Source organism: Molothrus aeneus, unplaced genomic scaffold (assembly GCF_037042795.1).
Source record: "Molothrus aeneus isolate 106 unplaced genomic scaffold, BPBGC_Maene_1.0 scaffold_34, whole genome shotgun sequence".
NCBI lineage: Eukaryota > Metazoa > Chordata > Aves > Passeriformes > Icteridae > Molothrus > Molothrus aeneus.
In genome coordinates this window covers 3,710,575-3,737,006 of record NW_027099005.1, presented here as the reverse complement: position 1 = coordinate 3,737,006, position 26,432 = coordinate 3,710,575, and the positions used below count along the sequence as shown (strand labels likewise).

General features: G+C 51.7%; 1 protein-coding gene across 1 annotated transcript; it reads right to left on the bottom strand.

Annotated features, from left to right (window-relative positions):
* Positions 1 to 5,194: 5,194 nt before the first annotated feature.
* On the bottom strand, positions 5,195 to 24,682 carry LOC136570497 (uncharacterized protein PF3D7_1120000-like). Its single transcript, XM_066570959.1, has 8 exons — positions 24,640 to 24,682; positions 18,136 to 18,199; positions 17,461 to 17,520; positions 15,895 to 16,038; positions 14,611 to 14,766; positions 13,324 to 13,488; positions 12,034 to 12,198; positions 5,195 to 5,605 (listed from the first exon to the last, which is right to left on the bottom strand). Exons 2-7 carry the CDS (start codon positions 18,176 to 18,178, stop codon positions 12,050 to 12,052), a joined length of 717 nt encoding a protein of 238 aa, XP_066427056.1. The 5' UTR covers positions 18,179 to 18,199; positions 24,640 to 24,682; the 3' UTR covers positions 5,195 to 5,605; positions 12,034 to 12,049.
* Between the last annotated feature and the right edge of the window lie 1,750 nt (positions 24,683 to 26,432).

Genomic DNA, 26,432 nt, shown 5'->3' with positions numbered 1-26,432 from the left:
TGTGAAGGCCGCGATGACCTGGTTTCGGAGTCCAGCACGGCGATCCCCTCCTTGGGATCCCTCGGGGCCAATAACGGACGCTGACACCAATGTGGTGGACGGTTAAAGGCCTTTATTGAGGGGTCTCGAGGGTATTTATGGACTAAGGGGCTTCTCTATGTCAGACAGGGGTTTGGCTATACTTTCTAGGGTTAGTATGGAGTGGAAAGTTACTGGCATGCATAGGTTAGGGGGGCTACAGGTCTGGCTACATTCCAAGGGTGATCCTTATCTATGGGGAGAGGGGTAGAAGGATTCCTGTAATTTTCCGTCACAGCCCGAAATCTTCCGAACGCCTGTCCCTATGCCTACTACACTTCCCCCCCCCTCTTTCACAAATGAACGAGGTAGTCTTATACATAGGTACTGAAATGAGGTAGGAGGTTGAGATCTGACTAGGGAAAAGGGTCTTGGGAAACCTGAGTAAGTTTCTGCCAGGCAAGTCTCTCGTGACTGGCAGTGTTCCCTGTTGAATTCACAGTAATTGTTGCTGTCCCACGAACAGGATGTTAGTCCATTCTAGGCGGGCCTGAACGAATGAGACTAGCTTGTTCAGCAGGCATGGCCCGAAGGTAATAGCTAAAAGCAGCATTGCCAATGGACCTATTAGGGTAGAAATTAGGGTGGTTAACCATGGTGATTGATTGAACCAGGATTCGAACCAGCCCTGTTGGGCTTCCCTGTCTTTCTGTCTCTGAGCCAGTCTGTTTCGGAGTTCTGCCATGGAGTCTCTAACGACTCCTGTGTGGTCAGCGTAGAAACAACATTCCTCTTTCAAGGCAGCACACAGGCCCCCTTGCTGCATGAACAGGAGATCCAGTCCTCGCCTGTTCTGCAGGACCACTTCTGAGAGCAAGGAGACTGACTTTTCTAGAAAGGAAATGGATTTCTCGATCCTCTGCAGGTCCTCATCGATGGTCATCTGCAGCTGAGACAGTCCTTGGTGTTGAGTTGCTAGGGCTGAGACACCTGTTGCCGTTCCAGCCGCTCCTAGGCCGAGCAGCATTGCGATAGTTATACCTGTTAATATCTCTCTCTTGTGGAGCCGGCTGTTTTCCTCGAGAAGGTGGTGCACCTCCTCGTCTGAGTGGTACAGGATCCTAGGGATGATCAGAACTTGAACACAAAAGTCGTTAGAGTTATTGAATTTGGCAAGAGACACGCAGGGACTCACTCCAGATCTCTGGCAAACCCACATTCCAGATGCGGATGGGACTACCCACTTATTATTCTTCCTGTCGGGCTCAACTACTTCGGTGCAGACGTCACCTTTCCGCTTAGCTAGGGTTGCATTGCCAAAGCATCTGCCCTGACCTGTGACTTGACTCAGGGTAATTCCTTTGCGGGGTGTGTCCCATCTGCACTGGCGAGGGGCATCGGCTGTGGAATAGCTGAAGGGGGTATCTAAAGCGATTCCTTCGTAAAAGGGGGGTTTAACATCGTAACAAAGCCAGCAGGAGTCGGTTAGGTTAGGGTTAGATTCATTCAGGGATAGAAAGGTAGCTTCTAACATGCGAAGGATTGGGTCCGGGTCCGACCTGGCTGAGCGGCCTATCTGGAAGGCTTCTTCATCGCCAGTCGGGACCTCGGTGACCCTTGTGGGCAAGGGTTTGGGGTAGGTCATGTTTCTCCCTTTCTGTGTGCTTTTGCCTGTGGGAGCATAGGGTATGAAGATCCCCTGCCCCACTATGGGTTGGCATAGATGGGCCGTCTCGCATCTATAGTGGGAGGGGGCTGAATCCCGCACGTCCCCTCCCTCTCAGAAAGCATACGGCTTATTTGCACTATATCAAAAGGGAGTAAATCATCATTGCTAAAAAGACCGTCCACGAGAGTGGAAACTACTCTTGAGTTAATTCCCTTTTCCGAAATAGCTTTTACTATTGTTTGAATGTCTTTGGAATTAACGGGAGTATACGTTCTTTGCTGGTTCCCCTGGGGTCCTGTAATTCTCACCGGGAAGGCATGCACCGATGCTGCGGGTGCCCATCCCGCGCATTCGATTTTGATTTTACCCCAATCGGTGAGTTCGTATTGGGGCTGGTTCTCGATTGTGTTAAAAGTTTCGTTTGGTTTCGTCCGAAACCGCATTGATTCAGTTTTCTCTGCCTCCGAGTCGCTGCTGGACTCGGTGGGCTCTGTAGAGCAATCCGAGGAGCTGTGGCTTCCTTCAGAGTCAGAAGTCGACTGCCAGTGAACTTCCGGTCTCTGCTGCCGTTTTGTTCGGCTTCGGCCCCGCTCCTCCCCTCGGGGGCGGTGCCGGTGCCGCTCCCGCCCCCTGGGCTCGCCCTGCCTCCCGCAGGGAGGGATCTCTCCCATATATGGTGGCATCAGTGGGCGCGGCTCCCGAGCGAGTGTCCGCCCTCTGCCGCACCCCCACGCATGTGCGTCTGCTGGGATCCACAGCTCCCGGCTGGGCATGGGCTCAGCGCTGGTTTCCCGCGCATGCGTGTTCGCGGTTGGTCACGTCTCCGGGTTCTTCCCGCCGTGGGCTGGCGGGCTCCACCCCTCCTCCCGGCCACCCGCGCCATATTCAAACGGGTAGGGCGGCGGATCCCCTCCGCCGCTCGCCCGCGCGCCAGCCCTCTCGATATTTCGGGCTTCTGCCACCAATCCCTCCCAAAAGGACCGTGCGAGTCCCTCCGCTTCTTGCGCTAAGTCGGCTATCGGCGGGGAAGGGATGGGCGAGGGGCCCACGGGCACCCCGGGGGGCTCCGGAGGGGGTCTGGGCCCCGGCGGGTCCCCCGAAGGGGTCCGCGGGTCCCCCGGGGGCTCCGGGGACTCTGGGCTCGGGGAGGGATGGGATGCACCCGGCCCCCGCGTTTCCCCGCTTTCAATCGGGTCGCCACCGGGGGGGGTTCGCGTTATCGCCCCCTCCCCCCGCTGCGGCGTGATTAACAGACAGGAGCGCGCAGTGTTCCACGCCTCCTGTTCTTCTAATGCTTTGCGTAGGGCGGCTTCTGCCTTCCCCCACGCTTTCAGGCTTTTGCTGCTGCCTGTGGCTTTTGTGTCCTCTGCTAGCGCGACAGTACATTTCTGCCACACTTCAGAGTGTAATATATCTATGGGTCGAGCAATGACCCGAAGCTCTAAGAGTCTCGTCAATGCGAGATTAAAATTCTTGAGCTCACATTTGATTCCCCATTGCATATGTATCAAACTTACGACCTACGCTATTGCTTCCATACGAATCGCGATTCTTTGGGGCGTCCCCCTGTTTCGCCACAGTCGTTCCCGCGCTGTGGACGCTGTCCCCTGGCCAGGAGTTCCCCCGTCGCCCGGACTCGTTGATCCCGGGTTTTGGCACCACTATGTTGCCTTCTTGTGAAGGCCGCGATGACCTGGTTTCGGAGTCCAGCACGGCGATCCCCTCCTTGGGATCCCTCGGGGCCAATAACGGACGCTGACACCAATGTGGTGGACGGTTAAAGGCCTTTATTGAGGGGTCTCGAGGGTATTTATGGACTAAGGGGCTTCTCTACGTCAGACAGGGGTTTGGCTATACTTTCTAGGGTTAGTATGGAGTGGAAAGTTACTGGCATGCATAGGTTAGGGGGGCTACAGGTCTGGCTACATTCCAAGGGTGATCCTTATCTATGGGGAGAGGGGTAGAAGGATTCCTGTAATTTTCCGTCACAGCCCGAAATCTTCCGAACGCCTGTCCCTATGCCTACTACAGGTCTGCTCTGACCCTTGGAGCTGTCTGCAAGCAGAGGGAATTGTTTGATCAAAAAGGGATTACCTTCAGCTGGCCATACCATTGTTTTCAAGTTGTTCAGTATCTGAGGTATCTCAAAGCTTGCTTTCATTTCAATCTCACTTATACTTTCTATATTCTCAAAATCTTTTGCCAGGCAATCATATTTATAAGGCTTTCCTGTTTCATCTTCCCCAGCAATCCAGTTTGTTTTATGGCTTAATAATATTATAAGTAATAAATGATAAAGCCAATCAATAATCAATAAAAAAGGGTTTTTTTATTTTGCAACCAAGATTCGGTCTCCGATAGCCACAATCAAAGGGGCAGCTTCGAGCCTGGGATCGGCACTGGGTGATCTAAACTCTATCGCTTCGGATCCCCTCTGCTCACAAATGTTGCCTCCTTCGGGTTGGTTTTATACAGATTTTTCCACCTGGGGCAGAGTTGCTCCTATTCTTCTTGTCGCTTCACATATTTACCTAGTTTCCTTTTCTCTGTGCTGGGCTGGACAAAACTGTTTCTGGGAAGTGATGAATGCTGATCTTCGAGTTATGGGAACCTGGCATTGGGATGCACACCCTTGAAGACTTTGACTATCTTGATCATAGATACTTTCTGAGTATTCATCACTTGGGTGTCTCTGGACTGTCCTGGGAAAGGGCCCATCTCTGCACAGAGCCAGGTCTTTTTGTTTGCTAATCAGTTTTTTGTCTCCACTGCCGTCTCTGATTTCTCAGTCTGTGAAGCAATCTTTTCCCCCCCGGCTGCGGCTTGTGGTTTTAAATCTTTAAGAATTTTTTGTACAAGCACAACTTTTTTCATGTATATTTTACACAGGCATGAATTATTCCATAACATATATCATAATAAGGTGAGGAATTCATGGATCTTTAACTTCCGCTGGAATGCAGGCACATGGATTCAGAGCTATCACACACTAACTGTATGGTTTTGGGGTTACTTTAATAATGGTACCCACTGTGAGGAAATGACACCAGGGGAAATTTTCTCCCAACCCTTCACCCAGCTCTTTGGGTCTGTCCCACCAGTTTTCAAAGGGCTCAGATCCACTCTAAATGCTAATGATATCAGAAAGTGGTTGGTGTTGCTGATAGGCCTGTTCTATTTAGCATTCAGAGATAAGGGAAGATTAACCTGGATAACCACCCTGGCACCTACCCCAGAGACAAGGGATGCTGTAGCCCCAGAGCCTGACCCTGCCCCACAGCCCAGCTCAGAAATGAACCACCCAGACTGGGTGGGGGCTCTGGTGAAGGCGATGGGCCAGATGCTGAAGGAGCACATTTCCCCAGCTGGTGAGAAACCCTCCCCCTGCCCCAAAGAGGGAGAGTCTGATGGTGCAGCAGTGAACCCACAGATGTTACAAAGGTCCAGGTTCTGTGGTATTTTCCGGTCCCCCCAACGAAGGGAGGAAATGATGAATCTGACTCCATGTTCTTAGAAGGCTAATTTATTATTTTATTAAAAGATATTATATTATATTAAAGAATGCTATATTAAAACTATACTAAAGAATAGAGAAAAGATACAGACAGAAGGCTAAAAGACAATAATGAAAAACTCGTGACTCCTTCCAGAGTCTCAACACAGCTGGATGGTGATTGGTCATTAAGTAAAAATAATTCACATGAAACCTTGAAACAACCACCTTTTGGATAAACAATCTTCAAACACATTCCAAGGCAGCAAAACACAGGAGAAGCGAATTAGATAATTATTGTTTTCGGTTTTCTCTGACATACTTGCAAGAAGAAAAAATCCCAGGAAAGGTATTTTTATGACAGTCGTAAGTGTAATAAGGTTCCACATTAACATAAGAGCAGTCATAGCAAGGAGCAGTCCACCCTGTGGAAACAAGGAGATTTAAGATGAAATCAGAGCACCCAGATAAGGATAAGAATGGAGGGCCCTCACAACCCACAGGGGAGCCAGTGGTTGAGATCATCACTGAGTCCCTGATGTACAAAAGTCTCTGTAATCTGCACAAAGACATTGTACAACGGGGACGTGAGGCTTATACAACCTGGTTACTCCGGGTCTGGGACCTTATGGGTACAGGCCTGCAAGTGGATGGTGGTGAGGCAAGGAATTTGGGACCCTTGACCCAGGACTCAGGTATTAATCAGATTTTTTAAGGGAATCAGGGTGCCTTTCCCTCAGGGAGCAGCTTTTAATGAGTGTCAGAGAGAGGTTTGTCCCCAGGGAGAGAATGCAGGAGCAGCACCATAGAATGTGCTGGAAGATCCTCGAGGAAGGGATCCAACAGCTGAGAGAAGTGGCAGTATTGGAGATACTCTTTGGGAGGGATGGACAACATAATAATGACCCTGACAAGGTCAGTGCACAGGGCAAATGCTGTGGAGTCTGGCAAATCTGGGGCCATCTCAATACACCACCTTCATTGCAATGATTAATGCTGATAACAACCGAGAGACAATGGGCTCTGTCACCAACAAGCTTAAAAATTGTGAGAGTGTGATCAATGGCCTCATGCAGGCTCCTGTCTCTGCCGTGGTCCAAGAACTCAGAGAGCAGATGAGGGAAATGAAGGAGGAGGTGAGGAAGATTGTAGGAGCAATGGGGGGGGTAGGACGGTTAGGACGGATGGAGACGAGAGATCTCTGAAGCCAGGGCTTGGAAGTTGGGGTTTACTGCAAAGGGCCTGGGTGCAGGGCCCTGCTTGGACCTGCCAGCCACAGATGGGAGCAGGCCCGGGAGAAGTAAAGAGAGTGGTAAAGAGAGAGAAGGCAAGAGCATGGTAAAGAGGATGAGAGAGAGAGGTTCTTGTTACAATACAATAAATCATCTTCTGTGTTGAATATGCTAATTCTCACTAACCAATCTAGTACAAGATACAAATCCTATAGCATTTACATACAGCCTATAAGAATCATTACATTACCACATTGTGTTACATTTTAAACCCTAAAAACTTCTCTTTGGGCCCCTTCTGCCAAGCTAGTGGGGTCTGCTCTGACCCTTGGAGCTGTCTGCAAGCAGAGGGAATTGTTTGATCGAAAAGGGATTACCTTCAGTCCGGACACTCCATTGTTTTCCAGTTGTTCAGTAACTGAGGTATCTCAAAGCTTGCTTTCATTTCAATCTCGCTTATACTTTCCATATTCTAAAAATCTTTTGCCAGGCAATCATATTTATAAGGCTTTCCTGTTTCATCTTCCCCAACAGAAGATCAATGCAGCACCTGTGTGAGTCACAGGCCCCAAAGTCACAGCCCAACATTCTCCAGCTAGAGAGAGAGGGTACACCCCATGGGCTGACCTGTGCTTCTTTCTGTGTGACCATGGGGAAGACATGGGAAGGTGGAATGGGAAACCCACTTCTGTCCTGGCAGCACGGGTGCATCAACTCAAGGAGGGAAACCAAAGAGTTACACCAAAATGAAAGTAGCCTCGGCCTCCCATGACCGAGCTGCCAGGTATGATCTGTCAGATCCCCTTGAAGGAACCTCTACCATGTATGCCCAGGAAAGAAATAATAACTGGGGCTAGGGGGGTCCTGCCTCTAGCCAGGAAGAGGCACAGCAAAACCGGATTTTCTGGATGGTGTGGATCCAATGGCCTGGCACATCAGAGCCACAAAAATACAATGCCTTAGTTGATACTGGTGTGCAGTGTACCCTAATGCCATCGGGACATGGGGGGGCAGAACCTGTTTCCATTGCTGGGGTGACGGGGGGATCACAGCAATTGACCCTGTTGGGAGCCCAGGTGAGCCTGAATGGGAAGGAGTAGCAGAAACATCCTATTGTGGCTGGCCCAGAGGCCCCGTGTATTCTGGGCATAGACTTCTTCCAGAATGGCTTCACAAACACCCCAAGGGACTCGGGTGGGCTTTTGGAATAGCTGGGGTAGAGGCAGAGGACATTAAGCAGTTGAACACCTTGCCTGGACTATCAGAAAACTCATCTGCAGTAGGACTCCTGAGGGTGGAAGAGCAGCGAGTACCAATTGTCACCTCGAAAGTGCACCACTGGCAGTGTTGAACAAATTGAGATGCCGTGATCTGTAGCAGGCTCCGAGCCTGCTAGGGCTCCGTGGAGGGAAGAGGCTTAAAGATAGGAAAATGCCAAGTCACGGTGAAATAGCAATGAATTGAGATGTTGTGATCCCCATCCACAGAATGATCCGTGAGCTGGAGAGCCAAGGGGTGCTCAGCAAATCTCACTCACCCTTCAACAGCCCCATCTGGCCTGTGCACAATCTGACAGAGAATGGAGATTGACTGTGGGCTATTGTGGCTTGAATGAAGTGACTCCACCGCTGAGCGCTGCTGTGCCGGACGTGCTGGAACTCCAGTACGAGCTGGAGTCCAAGGCAGCAAAGTGCTTTGCCACTATAGACATTGCTAATGTGTTTGTCTCCATTCCTCTGGCAGCAGAATGCAGGCCTCAGTTTGCTTTCACCTGGAGGGGTGTGCAGTACACCTGGAACCGACAAGGGTGGAAGCACAGCCCCACCATCTGCCATGGACTGATCCAGGCTGCGCTGGAAAAGGGTGAGGCTCCAGAACACCTGCAGTACATCAAGGACATCATTGTGTGGGGGAACACAGCAATGGAAGTGTTTGAGAAAGGAGACAGGATCATCCAGATTCTGCTGGAAGCTGGCTTCACCATCAAGAAGAGCAAAGTCAAAGGACCCGCCCGAGAGATCCAGCTTCTGGGAGTGAAGTGGCAAGATGGATGGCGTCAGATTCCCACTGAGGTCTTCAGTAAGATCACAACAATGTCTCCAACGACCAGCAAGAAGGAAACACAAGCTTTCTTAGCCATAGGTTTTTGGAGAATGCACATTCCTGACTACAGCCAGATTGTGAGCCCTCTCCACCTGGTCACCTGCAAGAAGAACGAATTCCACTGGGGCCCTGAACAGCAACCAGCCTTTGCTCAGATCAAGCAGGAGATCGCTCATGCAGTAGCCCTTGGCCCAGTCAGGACAGGAGCAGAGGTGAAGAACATGCTCTACTCTGCAGCCAGGAACAATGGCTTGTCCTGGAGCCATTGGCAGAAGGTGCCTGGGGAGACTGAAGGCCAATCACTGGAATTCTGGAGCCGAAGTTACAGAGGATCCAAAGCCAACTACACTCCCACTGAGAAGGAAATCTTGGCTGCCTATGAAGGAGTTCAAGGGACCTCAGAGGTGATTGGCACAGAAGCATAACTCCTCCTGGCACCCCGACTACCAGTGCTGGGGTGGATGTTTAAAGGAAAGGTTCTCTGTACCCACCACACCACTGACACCACATGGGGCAAATGGATTGCTCTGATCACACATTGTGCCTGTATTGGAAACCTGAATCACCTTGGGATTTTGGAGATAAATACAAACTGGCTGGAAGGTGAAAACTTTGGTCTCACTGACAAAGAGGAGCAGGTACAAGTGACACGGGCTGAGGAAGCTCCACCGTACAACCAACTACCAGCAGAGCAAACACGCTACGCTCTTTTCACTGACGGTTCCATTTGTTTCATAGGGATGAACAGGAAGTGAAAAGCAGCAATGTGGAGCCCCACAGGATAGGATGCACAGGCTACCAAAGGAGAAGGTGGATCAAGTCCTTGCTGAACTCAAGGCCATTCAGCTGGCCCTGGACATTGCTGAAAGAGAGGTGTGACCAAAAATATACCTTTACACCAATTAGTGGATGGTAGCCAATGATCTGTGGGGTTGGCAGGAAAGGTGGAAAAAGGCCAACTGGCAACGTAGAGGAAAATCAATCTGGGCTGCTGATGAATGGAAAGACATTGCCACTCAGGTAGAAGAGCTACGTGTTAAAGTCTGCCACTAGATGCCCATGTCCCCAAGTATCAAGCTAATGAGGAACACTGAAACAACGAGCAGGTAGGTCAGGCTGCAAAGATAGAGGTGCCAAAGATAGACTTAGATTGGCAACATACGGGGGAGTTGTTCCCAGCTCAATGGGCCCATGATGCCTCAGGTCATCAGGGCAGAGATGCCACCTGTAAGTGGGCACGAGACCGAGGGGTGGATCTAACCATGGACAGTATTTCTCAGGTTATCCATGACTGTGAGACGTGTGCTGCCATCAAGCAGGCCCAGCAGGTGAAGCCCCTGTGGTACGGTGGGCAGTGCTCCAAGTACAAGTATGGGGAGGCCTGGCAGATTGACTCCATCCCACTGCCCCAGACACGCCAGGGCAAGCGCTACGTGCTGACCATGGTGGAAGCCACCACAGGATGCCTGGGGAGGTACCCTGTGCCTCACGCTACTTCCTGGAACAACATCCTGGGCCTGGAAAAGCAAATCCTGTGGGGACATGGCACCCCTGAGAGAATCTAATTGGACAACAGGACTCATTTCAAGAACAGCCTTATCAACATCTGGGCTAGGGAACATGGCATTGAGTGGGTGTACCATATCCCCTACCATGCACCAGCAGCTGGGAAAGCTGAACGGTGCAATGGCCTGCTTAAAACCACCTTGAAGGCATTGGGTGGGGGGACTTTCAAGAACTGGGAGATTGATTTAGCAAAGGCCACATGGTTAGTGAACACCCAAGGTCAAGGTTCCACTAACCAAGCAGGCCCTGCCCAATCTGAGCCCTTGCAAACAACAGACTGAGATAAGGTTCCAGGCGTACATATGAGGGCTATGCTGGGAAATACTGTTTGGGTAAACTCTGCCTCCAGCAAAGACAATCCCATCTGCAGGGTTGTCTTCACCCAGGGACCAGGTTGAGAAGGTGGGTGATGCAAAAGGATGGAGAAATCCAATGTATACCTCAAGGGGACCTTGTTTTAGGGTGAACTACCCATGACGCTGTGCTTGTATCTGTAGCCGCATGTATATATGTTTATAATTTTAAAAAGTTTAAATTTGATGTAACCTGTTGGTATGGGAAAAAAATTAGGGTGGATAATATTGGGGGCTGGGTTTTGGTTGGTTTTCTTCTTGTCTGTTCTCTCCTTATCACCTGTAGAATTTCTTCCCATTGAGTTGCTAATGGGAATTGATAGCTTGAGCCAGGCAGCGAGGGGGGACTCTTGGTTTTTTTGGGAGTTTCTGTGGTGGCTGGGTGGGGGGGAGGGGGGCAGAGATACTGGGAGATTTGGGCTGGGGGCAGTTCCTAGTGCACTCTTGCTCCCTTGGCACTGGAGGGGACACAGGCTGGGGAGGGAATTCACCACCACTGTGAGACCCCGTCCCTGCTGCCTTCTCCTACCACCATCGTGACCCAGCAAGGAACCTTTCTTCTGCTGCTGGGGCTCGAATACCCCTGCCCTCCCAGGACATCCTGCAGGTTGCAGCTATTTGCCCTGGAGTTTTGGGACATTCTCTTTCACTGTCCCGGGATTTTCTGCTCATCCCTGCTGTTCCAGTCATCTGGTTCCGAGAGTCCTGTTGGGGCAGGGTATCGGCTGCCCCTGGGTTTGTGGAGCAAAGCCTCTTCTCCATCCCTGCCCGCCTGGGCCCAGCCGCCATTGCCGCGTGCTCCCCGCGCCGCCCCACAGCGCCCCCTGCAGCCCCGCGGGGATCACTGCACTGCCCCGCCCGCCGGGAGCCACCAGCGCCCCTGCTGGCCGTGCCCGGAACTGCACCAGAGGGGAAAGCGCCGCAGCCCCAAGGCGGGGACTGGGCTCCTGCTCTGTGATCGGTGATGCTGCAGGGGCTGGTGTTCTGTGTGCCTTGTTATACCCACTAGGAAAGAACTGTGGGACTGGGCTCCTGCTCTGTGATCGGTGATGCTGCAGCGGCTGGTGTTCTGTGTGCCTTGTTATACCCACTAGGAAAGAACTGTGGGACTGGGCTCCTGCTCTGTGATCGGTGATGCTGCAGGGGCTGGTATTCGTTGTGCCTCATTATACACACTAGGAAAGAACTGTGGGACTGGGCTCCTGCTCTGTGATCGGTGATGCTGCAGGGGCTGGTGTTCTGTGTGCCTTGTTATACATATGGGTAAAGAACTGTTATTGCTATTCCCATAGCTTTGCTGAGAGCCCCTTAATTTCAAAATTATAATAATTTGAAGGGGGACGAGGGTTTTACATTCTCCATTCCAAGGGATGCTTTTCTGCCTTCCCAAGCAGACACCTGTCTTGTAAACCAAGACAAGCTGTTTCAGTGACATGGATCAAAGAATGTGCCATGGATTATTTCCATGTCCCCCATGGAAGGACTGTCCCTCCCCATCCCCCCTGAGGAGCTGAGCAGGAGGAGCTCAGTGTGGATGGCCTGTAGAGCAGCTTTTGCCTTCAGATGGATTAAAGTCTGGTTGGCAATAGCCCTGCTCACCTGGGATCTTCTCCGGCTATGCTCTGCGAAGCCGAAGCTCATCCTTAGTGGCCTCCAGACATTCCTGTACATCTTCTTCCAGAGTATGAGTTCTTTGGGAGATCAGCCTGTGGCAGTTCTTCAACATAGATTTGAGGGCCTGTGCAATTTGCTCCATTTTATTTCCTGAAAGAACAATGAAAGAACAAGGTCACAGGGTCACTGATGTTTCCTCCTTGAGCAGCAGGCCAGCTATCTGACACAAGCAGGCCCAAAGGCTCTGATTTCACCTCCCTGACAGAAGGCCTCACCTCAGGGCTCTCCTGTGGGTGGTCTTTTCCTCCCTCATTCCCTCTTAGAAACCTTCCCCTCACAGGAATTCCAGTTGGCCATGAAGGCTCAATCTGGAAATGGTTTTCCCTTTACCCTCACACTTTTAGCAGGGAGGGGACAAGAAAGCCAGAACGAGTTTTCATCCCTTTTCAATGTCCCATTTGTGCTTTCCGTAGCGCAATAAATAAAGAGCTCCAGCTTTGAAGTGGGCCACACAATTCCAAGCCCACAATGGCTTGAGGCGGCAGGAATTGCAGGGGTTTCCCTGGACTCTCCTGGGCTGCTCCTTGCCCTGGCTCTGCTGGCTGCAGCTGGAGCACAAACAGGACCCCCGGTCAGGGAAGGCCGATCCTCCCTCAGCTGTCCCTGCCCTGGGGCCAGAGGCTGTTCCCAACACACTCTGTGTCCTGCCTGAGCCAGGCCCAGGCGCACAGTCTGGGGCCAGCCAGGCCACACCGGAGGCTGTGCCCCAGCTGAGCCTTCCCCTTGCCAGCACCAGCTCCTGCAGGCAGAGCTGCTCTCCACAGGCCCTGCGCTCACAGACACGTCCAGGCTCTGCACAGGGCAGCTCCTCTCCCTGCTGATCATCCACAGGGAAACAAGGCTGAGCTCACGTGTGCCCCAGCGTGGGACCAGGAGTGGGGCAGCAGGAGAAGGGCAGGGGGAAAGGGAGAGAGAGGGACAAGACTCCAAGGGGGGACCCTTAGCAAGTATCAGGCAGTGAGAGAACTCCCAGCACACACCCCATGCAAAGGTGAGGGACAGAAAGAGGGACTCTGACCACCTGCACCTGCAGAGAACACTTCAGCAGGGAGGTGTTTCAGTGCCATGGATGACAGAAGCTGTTCCCCATGGAAGGACTGTCCCTCCCTGTCCCCTCTGAGGAGCTGAGCAGGAGGAGCTCACAGGGTGAATGGCCTGTAGAGCAGCTTTTGCCTTCAGCTGGATGAAAGTCTGGTTGGCAATGGCCCTGCTCACCTCGGATCTTCTCCAACTCTGGTCTGCGAAGCTGAAGCTCATCCCATGTTCCCTCTGACCATTCCTCTACATCTGCTTCCAGAGTTTGAATTCTTTGGGAGAGCAGCCTGTGGTTCTTATTCAACATGGATTCCAGGACCCTTGCAATATCTTCCTCTTTGTTTCCTGTGATGAAAGAAAAAGGTCACAGGGTCACTGATGTTTCCTCCTTGAGCAGCAGGCCAGCTATCTGACACAAGCAGGCCCAAAGGCTCTGATTTCACCTCCCTGACAGAAGGTCTCGCCTCGGGGCTCTCCTGTGGGTGGGCTTTTCCTCCCTCATTCCCTCTTAGAAACCCTCCCCTCACAGGAATTCCAGTTGGCCATCCATGAAGGCACAATCTGGAAATGGTTTTCCCTTTACCCTCACACTTTTAGCAGGGAGGGGACAAGAAAGCCAGAACGAGTTTTCATCCCTTTTCAATGTCCCATTTGTGCTTTCCGTAGCGCAATAAATAAAGAGCTCCAGCTTTGAAGTGGGCCACACAATTCCAAGCCCACAATGGCTTGAGGCGGCAGGAATTGCAGGGGTTTCCGTGGACTCTCCTGGGCTGCTCCTTGCCCTGGCTCTGCTGGCTGCAGCTGGAGCACAAACAGGACCCCCGGTCAGGGAAGGCCGATCCTCCCTCAGCTGTCCCTGCCCTGGGGCCAGAGGCTGTTCCCAACACACTCTGTGTCCTGCCTGAGCCAGGCCCAGGCGCACAGTCTGGGGCCAGCCAGGCCACACTGGAGGCTGTGCCCCAGCTGAGCCTTCCCCTTGCCAGCACCAGCTCCTGCAGGCAGAGCTGCTCTCCACAGGCCCTGCGCTCACAGACACGTCCAGGCTCTGCTCAGGGCAGCTCCTCTCCCTGCTGATCATCCACAGGGAAACAAGGCTGAGCTCACGTGTGCCCCAGCGTGGGACCAGGAGTGGGGCAGCAGGAGAAGGGCAGGGGGAAAGGGAGAGAGAGGGACAGGACTCCAAGGGGGGACCCTTAGCAAGTATCAGGCAGTGAGAGAACTCCCAGCACACACCCCATGCAAAGGTGAGGGACAGAAGAGGGACTCTGACCACCTGCACCTGCAGAGAACACTTCAGCAGGGAGGTGTTTCAGTGCCATGGATGACAGAAGCTGTTCCCCATGGAAGGACTGTCCCTCCCTGTCCCCTCTGAGGAGCTGAGCAGGAGGAGCTCACAGGGTGAATGGCCTGTAGAGCAGCTTTTGCCTTCAGCTGGATGAAAGTCTGGTTGGCAATAGCCGTGCTCACCTGGGATCTTCTCCAGCTCTGCTCTGCAAACACAAAGCTCATCCTTTATGGTCTCACGCCATTTCTTTACATCTTCTTGCAGAGTTTGAATTCTTCGGGAGAGCTCCCGGGCAGTCTTCTTTAACTTGGATTTCTGTTCCATTGCAATTTCCTCATCTTTGTTTTGTGTGAAGAAAGAACAAGGTCACAGGGTCACTGATGTTTCCTCCTTGAGCAGCAGGCCAGCTATCTGACACAAGCAGGCCCAAAGGCTCTGATTTCACCTCCCTGACAGAAGGCCTCACCTCAGGGCTCTCCTGTGGGTGGTCTTTTCCTCCCTCATTCCCTCTTAGAAACCCTCCCCTCACAGGAATTCCAGTTGGCCATGAAGGCTCAATCTGGAAATGGTTTTCCCTTTACCCTCACACTTTTAGCAGGGAGGGGACAAGAAAGCCAGAACAAGTTTTCATCCCTTTTCAATGTCCCATTTGTGCTTTCCGTAGCCCAATAAATGAAGAGCTCCAGCTTTGAAGTGGGCCACACAATTCCAAGCCCACAATGGCTTGAGGCGGCAGGAATTGCAGGGGTTTCCCTGGACTCTCCTGGGCTGCTCCTTGCCCTGGCTCTGCTGGCTGCAGCTGGAGCACAAACAGGACCCCCGGTCAGGGAAGGCTGATCCTCCCTCAGCTGTCCCTGCCCTGGGGCCAGAGGCTGTTCCCAACACACTCTGTGTCCTGCCTGAGCCAGGCCCAGGCGCACAGTCTGGGGCCAGCCAGGCCACACCGGAGGCTGTGCCCCAGCTGAGCCTTCCCCTTGCCAGCACCAGCTCCTGCAGGCAGAGCTGCTCTCCACAGGCCCTGCGCTCACAGACACGTCCAGGCTCTGCTCAGGGCAGCTCCTCTCCCTGCTGATCATCCACAGGGAAACAAGGCTGAGCTCACATGTGCCCCAGCGTGGGACCAGGAGTGGGGCAGCAGGAGAAGGGCAGGGGGAAAGGGAGAGAGAGGGACAGGACTCCAAGGGGGGACCCTTAGCAAGTATCAGGCAGTGAGAGAACTCCCAGCACACACCCCATGCAAAGGTGAGGGACAGAAAGAGGGACTCTGACCACCTGCACCTGCAGAGAACACTTCAGCAGGGAGGTGTTTCAGTGCCATGGATGACAGAAGCTGTTCCCCATGGAAGGACTGTCCCTCCCTGTCCCCTCTGAGGAGCTGAGCAGGAGGAGCTCACAGGGTGAATGGCCTGTAGAGCAGCTTTTGCCTTCAGCTGGATGAAAGTCTGGTTGGCAATGGCGCTGCTCACCTGGGATCTTCTCCAGCTCTGCTCTGATCTCCTGTAATTTTTTGAAATCTTCATGCAGAGATTTCATTTCATTGTCGAGGTCCTGGGAGGCCTTGTCTATTTTGGATTCCAGGGCCTTGTTGGTCTTCTCCCTGTTCCACCTTCCTGTAGGAAATGACTGGTGTTAGTGGGAAACTGACATTTCTGCCTTGAGTGGGAGACCATCCCTTCTCTCTGAGGATGCTCGTATTTTCTTTTCTAAAGTCTCTTCTTGAGGGTCTCTTCTTAGATCTTGCAGCAGGTTGGTTTTTTCTTCCACTGTCTGGAGAAATAATCACTTCAGAGGAATTAAGCACTGTGCTCAAGGTGCAATCCAGAAATAGATTCTTTTTTTGCTTTATTTCTTTATTCAGAGGACTAACAAAAAGCTCAGACTTAGTTCCCTCATGTCCTGCCTGTTTATCAATTTGTTTTCTCCAGACCTCTTTTTCTTAGATCATCCTTTCTAATTCAGCAGCCTTGGAAATGAGTTCACTCATCCCTGAAAAACAGAGATGTGGAATTCATGGGCTGATGCATCTGTAGGCACCACATACCACTATCCTGGCTTTCAAATCCTATTCCAACAGGAGTTTGCTCTAGGAAGAAACCTTGGCCTCCCTACTGTAGCCCCAGTTTTCTTCCTGACGTGGAGACTTTTTCTCTAACAGCTTTTGCCTGTTGAAAGGATTCTTGGCACCACTGAGAGCCCTTCTAAACATGGGTTTGGAGCTCCTGTGCAGCTAGTGAGGAATACTGGGAGGAACCCCATGGCCTCCTCACTGCCCAAAGGCCTGGACATGGGGGAGAGCCCAGGCCATGCTAAATTCCAAGTGTCCCTTGAGGGAATGACATTCCCCTGCCAGCATCCCAGCTGGAAAGAGCAGGGGCAGGAGAACAGCTGACCTTGGAATCCAGGGGATGGGATCCAGCAGAGGCCAGGCTGTGCTGGTCTGTGCTGGGAAAAGCCCACTGCAGCAACATCTCTGCACCCTGGGGTCCTGGGCAGCTGCATGAGGATGGGCAACGTAACAAAGGACTGGCTGGAGGCCTTTGGAAATGGGAATTTATGGACAGGTGGGATTGCTCGATCTGACTGCACTGGGCAATCACCTCTGGATCTTCCTGCTTGGCAGGATTCAGTTTCCAGGTAGTGTGGGCAAGGACTGGCACTCACCTGCACAGAAAGGCTTCTGCCTTTTGTCCCTGCAGCTAAACCCAGGCTGAGATTCCTCCTTTAGTGCTCAAAGAAAGGAAACCCCAGAAGGGATGTGCTGTGTCTTTGAAATCATTACCAATTGTGAGGAACACCCCTGCTAGAGTAGGATGTGTCCCTGGTCAAAGAAAGTCACCCCTCTGACCAAACTGATCCCACCCCAAAGGCCAGGCCTTCTGCTGGGCTCTGGAAGGGGTTCTGCAGGCAACGTGCTCAGGGGAGAGACCTCCACTAGCCTCACTTCTCTCAGGGATAACACATCCCATCCCATCCCATCCCAAGGGTTACCAAGGATGGCCACAGACAAGAGGAATGGGACCCAGCACACTTACTGATTGCGTCGATTGCCGCTTCTACACCTTTCTCAGCCAGGAGGACAACAGCCCCAGATACTGGACATCAGGTCATATGAAAATAAAATCAAAAAGAAAATCAGGACATTTAACAAGGACCTTTCCCCTAGGAACTCCAGGACTGCACTGAGCAGGTTCTGGGGCAGAACACATCCCACAGCTGGCCCAGCAGCCCCTCAGCAGTGCTGGGGGGTTCCTGACCCTCAGGCCCACTGAGGCTCTCCTGGGCCAGGGAGCTGCCTCAGCTGCCACAGCACTCAGGCACCACACAGGTGTCCCAGTCCCACCAGAGCACAGCCATCCACAAGAGGGTGAGACTCTTCTGCCTCACACCAGGAGTGGAGAGGAACCTCCCAGTGTCCCTTCACACATTCATCTCAGCCTGACCCTCAGAGCCCTGCTCAGCAACACTGCCTGCTAGAGTAGGATGTGTCTGGATGTGTCTCTGGTCAAAGAAGGTCACCCCTCTGACCAAACTGATCCCAGCCCAAAGGCCAGGCCTTCTGCTGGGCTCTGGAAGGGGTTCTGCAGGCAACGTGCTCAGGGGAGAGACCTCCACTGGCCTCACTTCTCTCCGGGATAACACATCCCATCCCATCCCATCCCAAGGATGGCCACAGACAAGAGCAATGGGACCCATGAGTCCTCTCTTACATAGGGACACCCTAAAGCCTCCAGGTTTCCTCCACCAGCTCATTTCTTCCAGCCACTGCTTCACCTGAAAAGAAAAATGAAAAATGAAAAAAAGGAAGCTTCACTACAATATTTCCCTAAGGATTTAAAAAGCACATTTAAGAGCTTTTTGGGGACACATAAGTCCTTTATAGTACTCAAACCTCTGATCTACTCAGGGTTTTTTAATTTACTGATTTTCCCTTTCATTACTGTCTAAACAAGTAATACAACTCTTAGAAAAAAAAATTAGCCATGTTCTCATTTCTTGTTACCTGTGTCTTTTTTTTCAATATTCACTCTTGTCGTGGTTTGGAATGGGAAGAAAATCTGGGGAAGTGATGCAAAGCTTTCTGTGTAACTGACAGTCTGTGGAACCACTGATAAGCTGAACACCCCTCTGAAAAACACACATGTTAAAGACTAAAAGGCCCGGGAACTCTCTCTTTCGTTTCCGGTGAGTGAGAGGGTGGCGGGCTGAGGAGGTGGCGGGCCCGGCCCCGGCCCCGCTCCCCGGTCTCGGCCAGGCCGGGCCGGGCGGTCCTGCCGCGGGCCGGGCCCTTTTCCCCCTCCCCGGGCCGCCCGCCGCTTCTGGCCGGGCCGGGCCCCAGCAGCTGCCGGGCAGGAACGGGGGGAGGCTGCGGAGCCCGGACCGGAGCAGGGCTGGCCCTGGCTGTGATGTTATCATCAAATCCCCTTCCCCCGCACGGCTGAGGCCAGAGAGCCCTGCAGCCCCTGCAGAGTGGCCCTGCGGCTGAACACAGAGAAAACCAAAGACCAACCACGAGGCCGATCCTGGCACAGCCAGGAGTTACCGGCAGGGCAGGTAGGCCTCAGGTGTGACATTAACCCTTTCAGTGCTTCAACCTTCCCTCGAGTGAGAGAAAGGATCAAGACGCAAGCATGGAAAGGAACACCATGAAGACATGGGGGTCAGTGAGGAAGGAGTTACGTCCCAGATGGGAGGTCTTTGGAGATGAAATCCTCTTGTAAGCTATGGAGAAAATACTCTTTCTCCTATAACACATGAAACTCTGGGGAGATGAAAGTGTTCAAACTGATATCAAGCAAAGGCCTCCATGCTAAGATAAGCAGGTCTTGAAATAGCTGTGATCCCATGAGAAGTTGGAACAGAGGAAAAGAGTGGTCCTGTGCTTCCAGGAGATTTCTGCTCCCAGGGATGAAGATGATTTTAGAAATAGATAACAAGAACTTTTGCCTTTGAACAGTTCATCTTTAAAACAATATCTCATAAGTCGACATGGCCACTGACAAGCTGTGGGAAGGCTTGTGGCAATGGGAAGGACTTCACCAAGGCACGGTTCCCCGGGCAGCTGCTACTCGTGATGAAATTGAGAGCCACGAGAGAACTGTTTCTTTTCCTCTTGTGGAGAAGTCTCCATAACCTTAACAAGAGGGACTTCTCTCCCTCACTGAATTGAACAGGGGGTAAACTGACTGGAAGTTTTAGGGTTGGTTTCTTTACATTGTCAGTGGGAAAGAAAAGATTGTGGGGGGAAGAGAAGTGTCCTGAGGGGTTTGTTTTGATTCTTATTACTTTTCTTTTAGTTACTTTAAATAAAATTTTCTTTATACCCCTTTAAAGTTTTGAGCCTGCTTTGCCTTTCTCCTAATCCTATCTCACAGCAGGAAGTGAGTGTATTGGTGATTGGCCAGCACCAAACCTGCCACATTCTTTTGTGTACTGGCCAGGAAAATCTCAAAATTAGGGAAATCTTAAATTGGCAAACCAAAACCACTACAACTCTGCAAAGCAGGGGAAAAGGGTCAAAATCTCTGTGGTGGGCACAGCACTGGAGAAGATAATGCAGTTGGTAAGATGTTCTGTTGTACTCCCAGCTGGTCCCTAACACATCTTGTCTGCCCTGGAGCTCTGAGAATTCTCACAGACACACACATCACCTTCCTCAGTCAAAATTAAGACCTTCTGTTTTTGCAGAGTGCTGAACCTGGTGTTCAGCCCCAGCCACAATTTTCCATAAAGGAAAGGGACCATTTTCCATTCCTTCAGACTCAAATCCTGGAGGTTATCCTGACCAGATATGAAGAAATCTGTGGAGAAAGGACAAGTGACCTTGGCTGGCTGCCAGAGGCCCACCAAACTTCTCTCACTCCCCCTCCTCAACTGGACGGGAGGAAAAAATACAACTGAAGAGCTCACATAAAGCCCGGGACATCCCTCTCCAGCTGCCACCATGGGCAAACCAGACTCGACTTGGGGACGATTGCTTTGCTTTCTCAGCAATTCCCAATAGAGCAGCAAGCCAGGTAACAAAGACAAAACTGAAACCACCTCACTCCCACTCTCCCCTCCCCTGGCTGTGAACACCACCGGGTGCAGGTGGCTGGGGCAGCTGCAGCGCCTGATACAAGCTGAGCTCCAGGTGGGAGCCCGAGACAAGAGCTGGTGAACTGCCAACAGAGCCCAACAAAGGGCACCAAGAGTGGTGGCACAGCTGGGGAAGGGACACTGAGAGACCCAACAGGAACTGAGGGCTGGGAGGAAGAGCCAGACTTGAGCCTTAGGCATGCAGAGTGTGAAGGGACAAAACTGAGGGGCTCCCTTGTTGGGGGAACAGCTCAGGCTGTTCCTGTGTTACTGCACTGGGAATAAATAGCTTTATGGAATCAGACAGCTGAGACTGCTCTGGGAAACCTGGGCTGGAACCAGGGAGGACACAGGGGCTGGGTGTGGGAGGGGGAGTGTGGGGAGTCCAGCAGGGCCCATTGGGGCACTGCTGTGGAGGACCTCCAGTCCCAGCACTGAACACCTCTGGTGGCTGGAGTGTGATGGCCAGAGAGCCTTGGGAAGGGTCAGATTGGGAAGTTTCCTCAATATCCTCTTCTGTAAGCTAGCTGCAGAAAGCAGGGCCCTGCTGACCCTTCCAACAAAGCCACCTGTCCCTTCTGGGCACATCCATCAGAGCAGCAGGGACGAGGTGAAGGCAGAAACAGGGACTGCTCAGGAGTGAGGAAAGGTCTGCTCAGGGCACAGCTCGCTGCCATGCTCTGCTCTCCCTCTTTCTTGCACTCCATTTCCCTGGGCTGTCTGCTCATTGTGACTTTGTTTTCTTTGGCCATGTTCCAGAGAAGGAGGAGGACCTGGACTGAATTAAGGAGGCCCCTGCCAAAGCTGCTGCATGTCAAGAAAGCTTTCCTGGTGTTCAAGGGGAGGATAGACCTGGGGGAGGAAAAGAGCTCCACTGAGGATTAGAAATAGAGAAGTGCCAGCAGGGACCCAAGAGAAGTCACAGCCCCAGGGCCCATGGCTGTCCCAGGGGTCTAACTGAAGGCATCAGACAGGAAATGCCAGGGGTGCTTTCCCAGGATTGAACCCTGCTGCATCTCCTCCCACTACCTTTTGCTCTTTTGTTCTGGTCTGAAAGGAGGGAAAGCACATAAATGGCATAAAACGCTCAGAGTTTGAGGGGTTTTCTCCTGAAAGCAGAGCAATAGTGAGAAGGCTTCTCAAACAGTAACACTGAATAGATGATGTGCACGTGGAGCTATCCTGGATGTGCCTCTGCCATTGATAACTGATGAACACAGACATTAGCTCAGATCACCTCTCATGGAAAGATGGTTGTGCTTCCAGGGATGAGTCACCCCACTTCCCACAGTAAGAGAAAATTTGTTCTCTCTGTCTCTCTCTCATATTTAGAAGGAGCCCTGACAACTGCTTTCGACAGGAAAATTATTTTATGCAGGACCAGATCTGCAATCCTGAGCCAAAGTTGAAGCTTGGAGGGGGAAAAATGAAGGGGGAAAGACAGGAGAGGAAGGGGAGAAGGGAAAAGAAAATGAAGGGGGGGGGGGGGGAGAGAGGAGGAAGAAAAAGTATGGCCAGAAAAAAGAAAAAAAAAGAAAAAAAAAAAAAAAAAAGGAAGAAACTCTCTCTTCTGCATTGCCAGTGATGGCTCTGTTGCCCAGAGACCAACAGAGTCTGGTGTGCCAACAGAGGCTCAATAAATTAGACTTTTTGAATTATGCATTGAATCTGATACAACATTAGTACCAGTATTTGAGCTAAATCCAGGAGGATTGTATGAGTGGGGGTGAAATCTCATTATGCTTTGTCTGGGGTGCTAAGGTGAACTATTGTTTTCATTTTTATATTTTATAGTATGAAGTTCTACTCACTCCATGAAAAAATAATTATTCATTATATATTCAGACTAAACATTTTTCTGATCAGCCAAGATCAAAGAAACAAACAATCTTCCAGAATATATTCATGGCATCCAGGCTGTGCCTAATCAATATGCTACTTACTTTTTGATTTTTCTCCAATTTAATGTGTAGCAAAAGCCATGGCAACAATTTTTGCTGTCAGACAAAAAGCCTATTAAAAAAATAAGTAAGGCCTGAATTGATAATTTTTTCTGTTTGTAGGAATGCATTAGGAGCTGGATTAGTGACTGTAGACAGTGGGTGGGAAGGGACAATGGACTTTGAATGGGAATTCCATGAAATATTAACTTTGTGGTCTCCCTCCAACCCTTCTTGACTGTTCTCCCACCCTCTGCAGCACAGCTGGGCCTTGATGAGGCAAAGACACTGAAAGCCCTCGGGCTCTGGAGGGCAGCAGGGCTCTTTCAAACCTCAGCAAAGCCCAATGAAGGCCCCAGGATGGTCCAGGGAGCTTTTCCCACTCAATCCCCTCTGGCAGACCTTGACACAGCACTTGAGGGCCCTCAGCAGTGCCCAGCCCAGGGACAGTCACTGCCTGGGAAGCCTTGTGAGGAGGGGGTGTCACTGCTGTGCATTGCCAACAGTGATTCCACTGGCCTTGCCCAGAGGGGCGCCTGCAGACTGCGCAGATTGCTCTGCTGCAGACAGTTCTGTTTGGGCACGGTCACGCTTTTGTTGTTGGTTTTGCTGCTGCAGACACTGATATTCTTAAGGAAATCCCACCAGGATTGAAGGACAGCTGGAGGAGGATTGCCACCCCAGTGACCACCAGGGCAGTGGTTCCCGAGTGCCACAGCCCCCTGTGGCTGGGCAGGTGTGGCGTGAATGTGCTGGGCAGGGGGGTCAGCCCTTCCCCTGGCTGGGCTCCTGCTCACACAGCCCCGGGTGCTGCTGCCTTGCTTTGCTGCTGGCTCGTGTGCTCCCCCTGCCAAGTGCTGCCTTTTCACCCTGGAGCTCAGTCAGTTCAGCCGAGAGCCCCAGGAGATGAGTGCTTTATTCCTGGCTCTTGGAGAGACCATTCCTGTCCGCTCTCAGATTTCCTGATAGGCATTTACGGGAAATCGGTGTCAAACCGAGAAAGGAGGTGCTGGCGGGGAGGGAGGAGCCCGTGGGGGTGGGAACCCTCCGGAGCTGCTGCCGCTGCCACCACCTGGTTCAGCTCATCGAGGCCTTCTCCTCTGGAGCCCCAGCTCCGTGCTCTGCTGCTGGCCTCAGTCCCTGCCCCTCGGTGCCTGGACCCCACTATTTCCTGGCTGTGACAGCCCAGGCTGGCACTGAGGAGCACATCCCTGACCAGCCCTTCCTGTGGGGCAGGACCAGGTCCCCGCGAGCACCCCCTCTTCACCCGCCAGGCAGCTCTGCTGAGCCATCGCTCCCACATCCCCCACGCTGCTGGAGCCCTTTGCTTTGCCTGGCCATGAATGCCAGGGCAGTTCCATTCCCATGGGAACCTGCTCACTGGCCTGGAGACCCCTCCAGGCTGCCCCCAGAGCTCTTCTGCCAACTCTCCCTGATGATCAGGGAGTTTCTGAACTGCCCTAGGCAGTGTCCCCTCTTTCTGACCCCTCCACTGCTCACTCACACAAGTCAACCTTTGCCCATCCTGTTCAGGATCTCCAGGTATCCCAGCTGCTCTTCACACCTCCCATCCTCATCCCCCTGACACTCCTCTGGCAGAGCCTCTCCTCTTCCACTGCATTCCACCAGCACTCAGGCACAGCCTTCCAAACCATCTAGGGATGGGTTTGGCCCCCCCCAAAAAGAGGTAGGCAGCTTCTGAGATCAAAATAAGCAATTCTGGGTTCTCAGGGGTTCAGAAACTTCCATTCAGGAGCATTTGGGCTAAGAAACCGCACATTTGGGAGCCTTGGGACTCTGTGATTAAGGGAGCTTTGGGGTCCCAAACCCTGATTTAGAGAGATTTTGGGCTCTGAACCAGCCCAAATTTTAAGCAGCATTGGGGTTGAGAAACACCAATTTAGGGACTTGCTGGCCTACAAAACCCTGATTTGGGGAGTTCAAGGCTGAGGAAAAAATCACATCGAGAGCTTTCGGAATCAGGGAGAGTGACCTGGGGATATTTTCAGAGAAGCAAGAATGACTTAGAGCTTTTGGGCTCCAAAAAACCTTTTTTTTTGTTTGTTTAGTCCCCATTTAGGGAGCTTTGGAGCTCCAAAGCAGCGATTTCAGGAGCTTTTGGGCTGAGAAACATCAATTTCAGAAGCAGAAGGAGCAAGCCCTGGAGAAACAGAGGAGCAAGGGGCTGGCGCTTACCTGGGACAAGGCTGGGAAGAGGCAACTCGGCGATGCGGTGTGAGCAGCGGCAGCTCCTCATCCCGGTTATATCCCACCCGGCCCGCCCCCGTTCCCACCCCCGTTCCCACCCCCGGTCCCACCCCCACGGGCTCCTCTCTCTCCCCCCGCGGCTCCTTTCTCAATTTACACTGATTTCTCGTAAATCAGTTTTCAGCCTGGAAAGTGAAAGTGAAAATGCTCTGATCAGGGGGCGGCTCCTTGGCTGGGTGGGGGGAAATGGGCCCAGCCAGCGGCCCCTCCCGGCTCCTGGAGCCTCCAAGGGCACCGGGAATGCCCCGGGAGGGCACCGGGAGTGAACCCCTGGGGCTGATGGCAGACAGGGCACAGGGCTTGAGTTAGGGGTGCCAGAACTCTGGAACACTGATTCTGGGAACTTCATGGCTTAGGATCCCTATTTCAGCAGCTTTGGGGCCAGAACAGTGATTTCAGGAGCTTTGGAGCTGAGAAAGAGCAAATCTGGGGGCTTTGGGGCTCCAGAACACTGATTTTGGGAGGTTTTTTGGCTTGGGGAGGAAAAAAATAGGGAGCTCTGAGTCTCAAAGGAAGCAATTTAGGGATATTATAAGCCCAGAAAAAGCAATTTAGAGAGATTTTGGGCTTAGAAACACCCAAATTAGGATATTTTGGTATCTGAAACACCAATTTAGGGAGCTGAGAAACACTCAGGGAGGATTTGAGCTCAGAAATATCAAATTAAAGAATTTTTGACCTCCCAAATAAAAAACCTGTTTAGGGAGGGTTTTGCTCACAAGGGCTGGAACACAAGTATGGGGAGGCCTGGCAGACTGACTATACCCCAAACCCACCCTGGCAAGTGCTGTGTGCCTGTGGTGGTGAGAACAACCACTGGATGACTGCAGACAGACCCTGTGACCCTGATCCCTGCAGACTGACGCTGTCCCGGGCTAGGAAAATGAGTGTTATGGGCACATGGTGCCCCATGAAAGAATTTAATCAGACAATGCTACTCATTGCCAAAAACACCTTACAGACACCTGGCCATGAAGCAGGCACTGAGTGGATTTATGACATCCCCTGTGATGGACCAGCCTCTGGAATGATGGGATGATGGGATGGGCTGGTGAAGATGACAGTGAGCAATGGGTGGTGGGACAATAACATTTTGCTACAACTGATGTTATTCTTGCATCAAGAACAAAATGACATTAAGGGATGCATACGGAAATGTTTCTCACTTTGAGAAATCACCCTGAGTAGCAAAAGGATTGTGGAATTAATTTAGCACCTTTGGATCCTTTTGTTTAGGCTTTAGAGAAGGAAAATAAAATTATTAAATGTTGCTTTTATATGTGTAGTGTGGGACACGTCCGCTCTAAGCATTTAGATTATCAAGAGAAAGAAGGTTTAAATGCAGTTGCAAAACCCAGTGCATAGAGGACTAAGAAGCCTGGTTGCAGGCACAGATAAGAAAGCAATAAAGGTAAAAAAAATTCATGAGGAAGGTAAAAGTCATCTGGCTCTTATTTGCATAGCATAGCCCGTGATAATATTTTAATAAAACTACAGGAAATCCATGAAACAGACACTTTTTGATAAACTACTTCATATTGCATGGGCAGTACATACAAATCAAAGGCAAACCAGCTGGAAGTGACTAAATAGAAAATAATACCAGCAGAAGAAACAGGAATCAGCAAAGGGCTGCTGCTGCCCCCAGGGAGGAAGGGGGTCTCATGGCAGGGGAAGGAGTTCAGTTCCTCGACCTTCATTAGAAAGATTGGGAACAAACT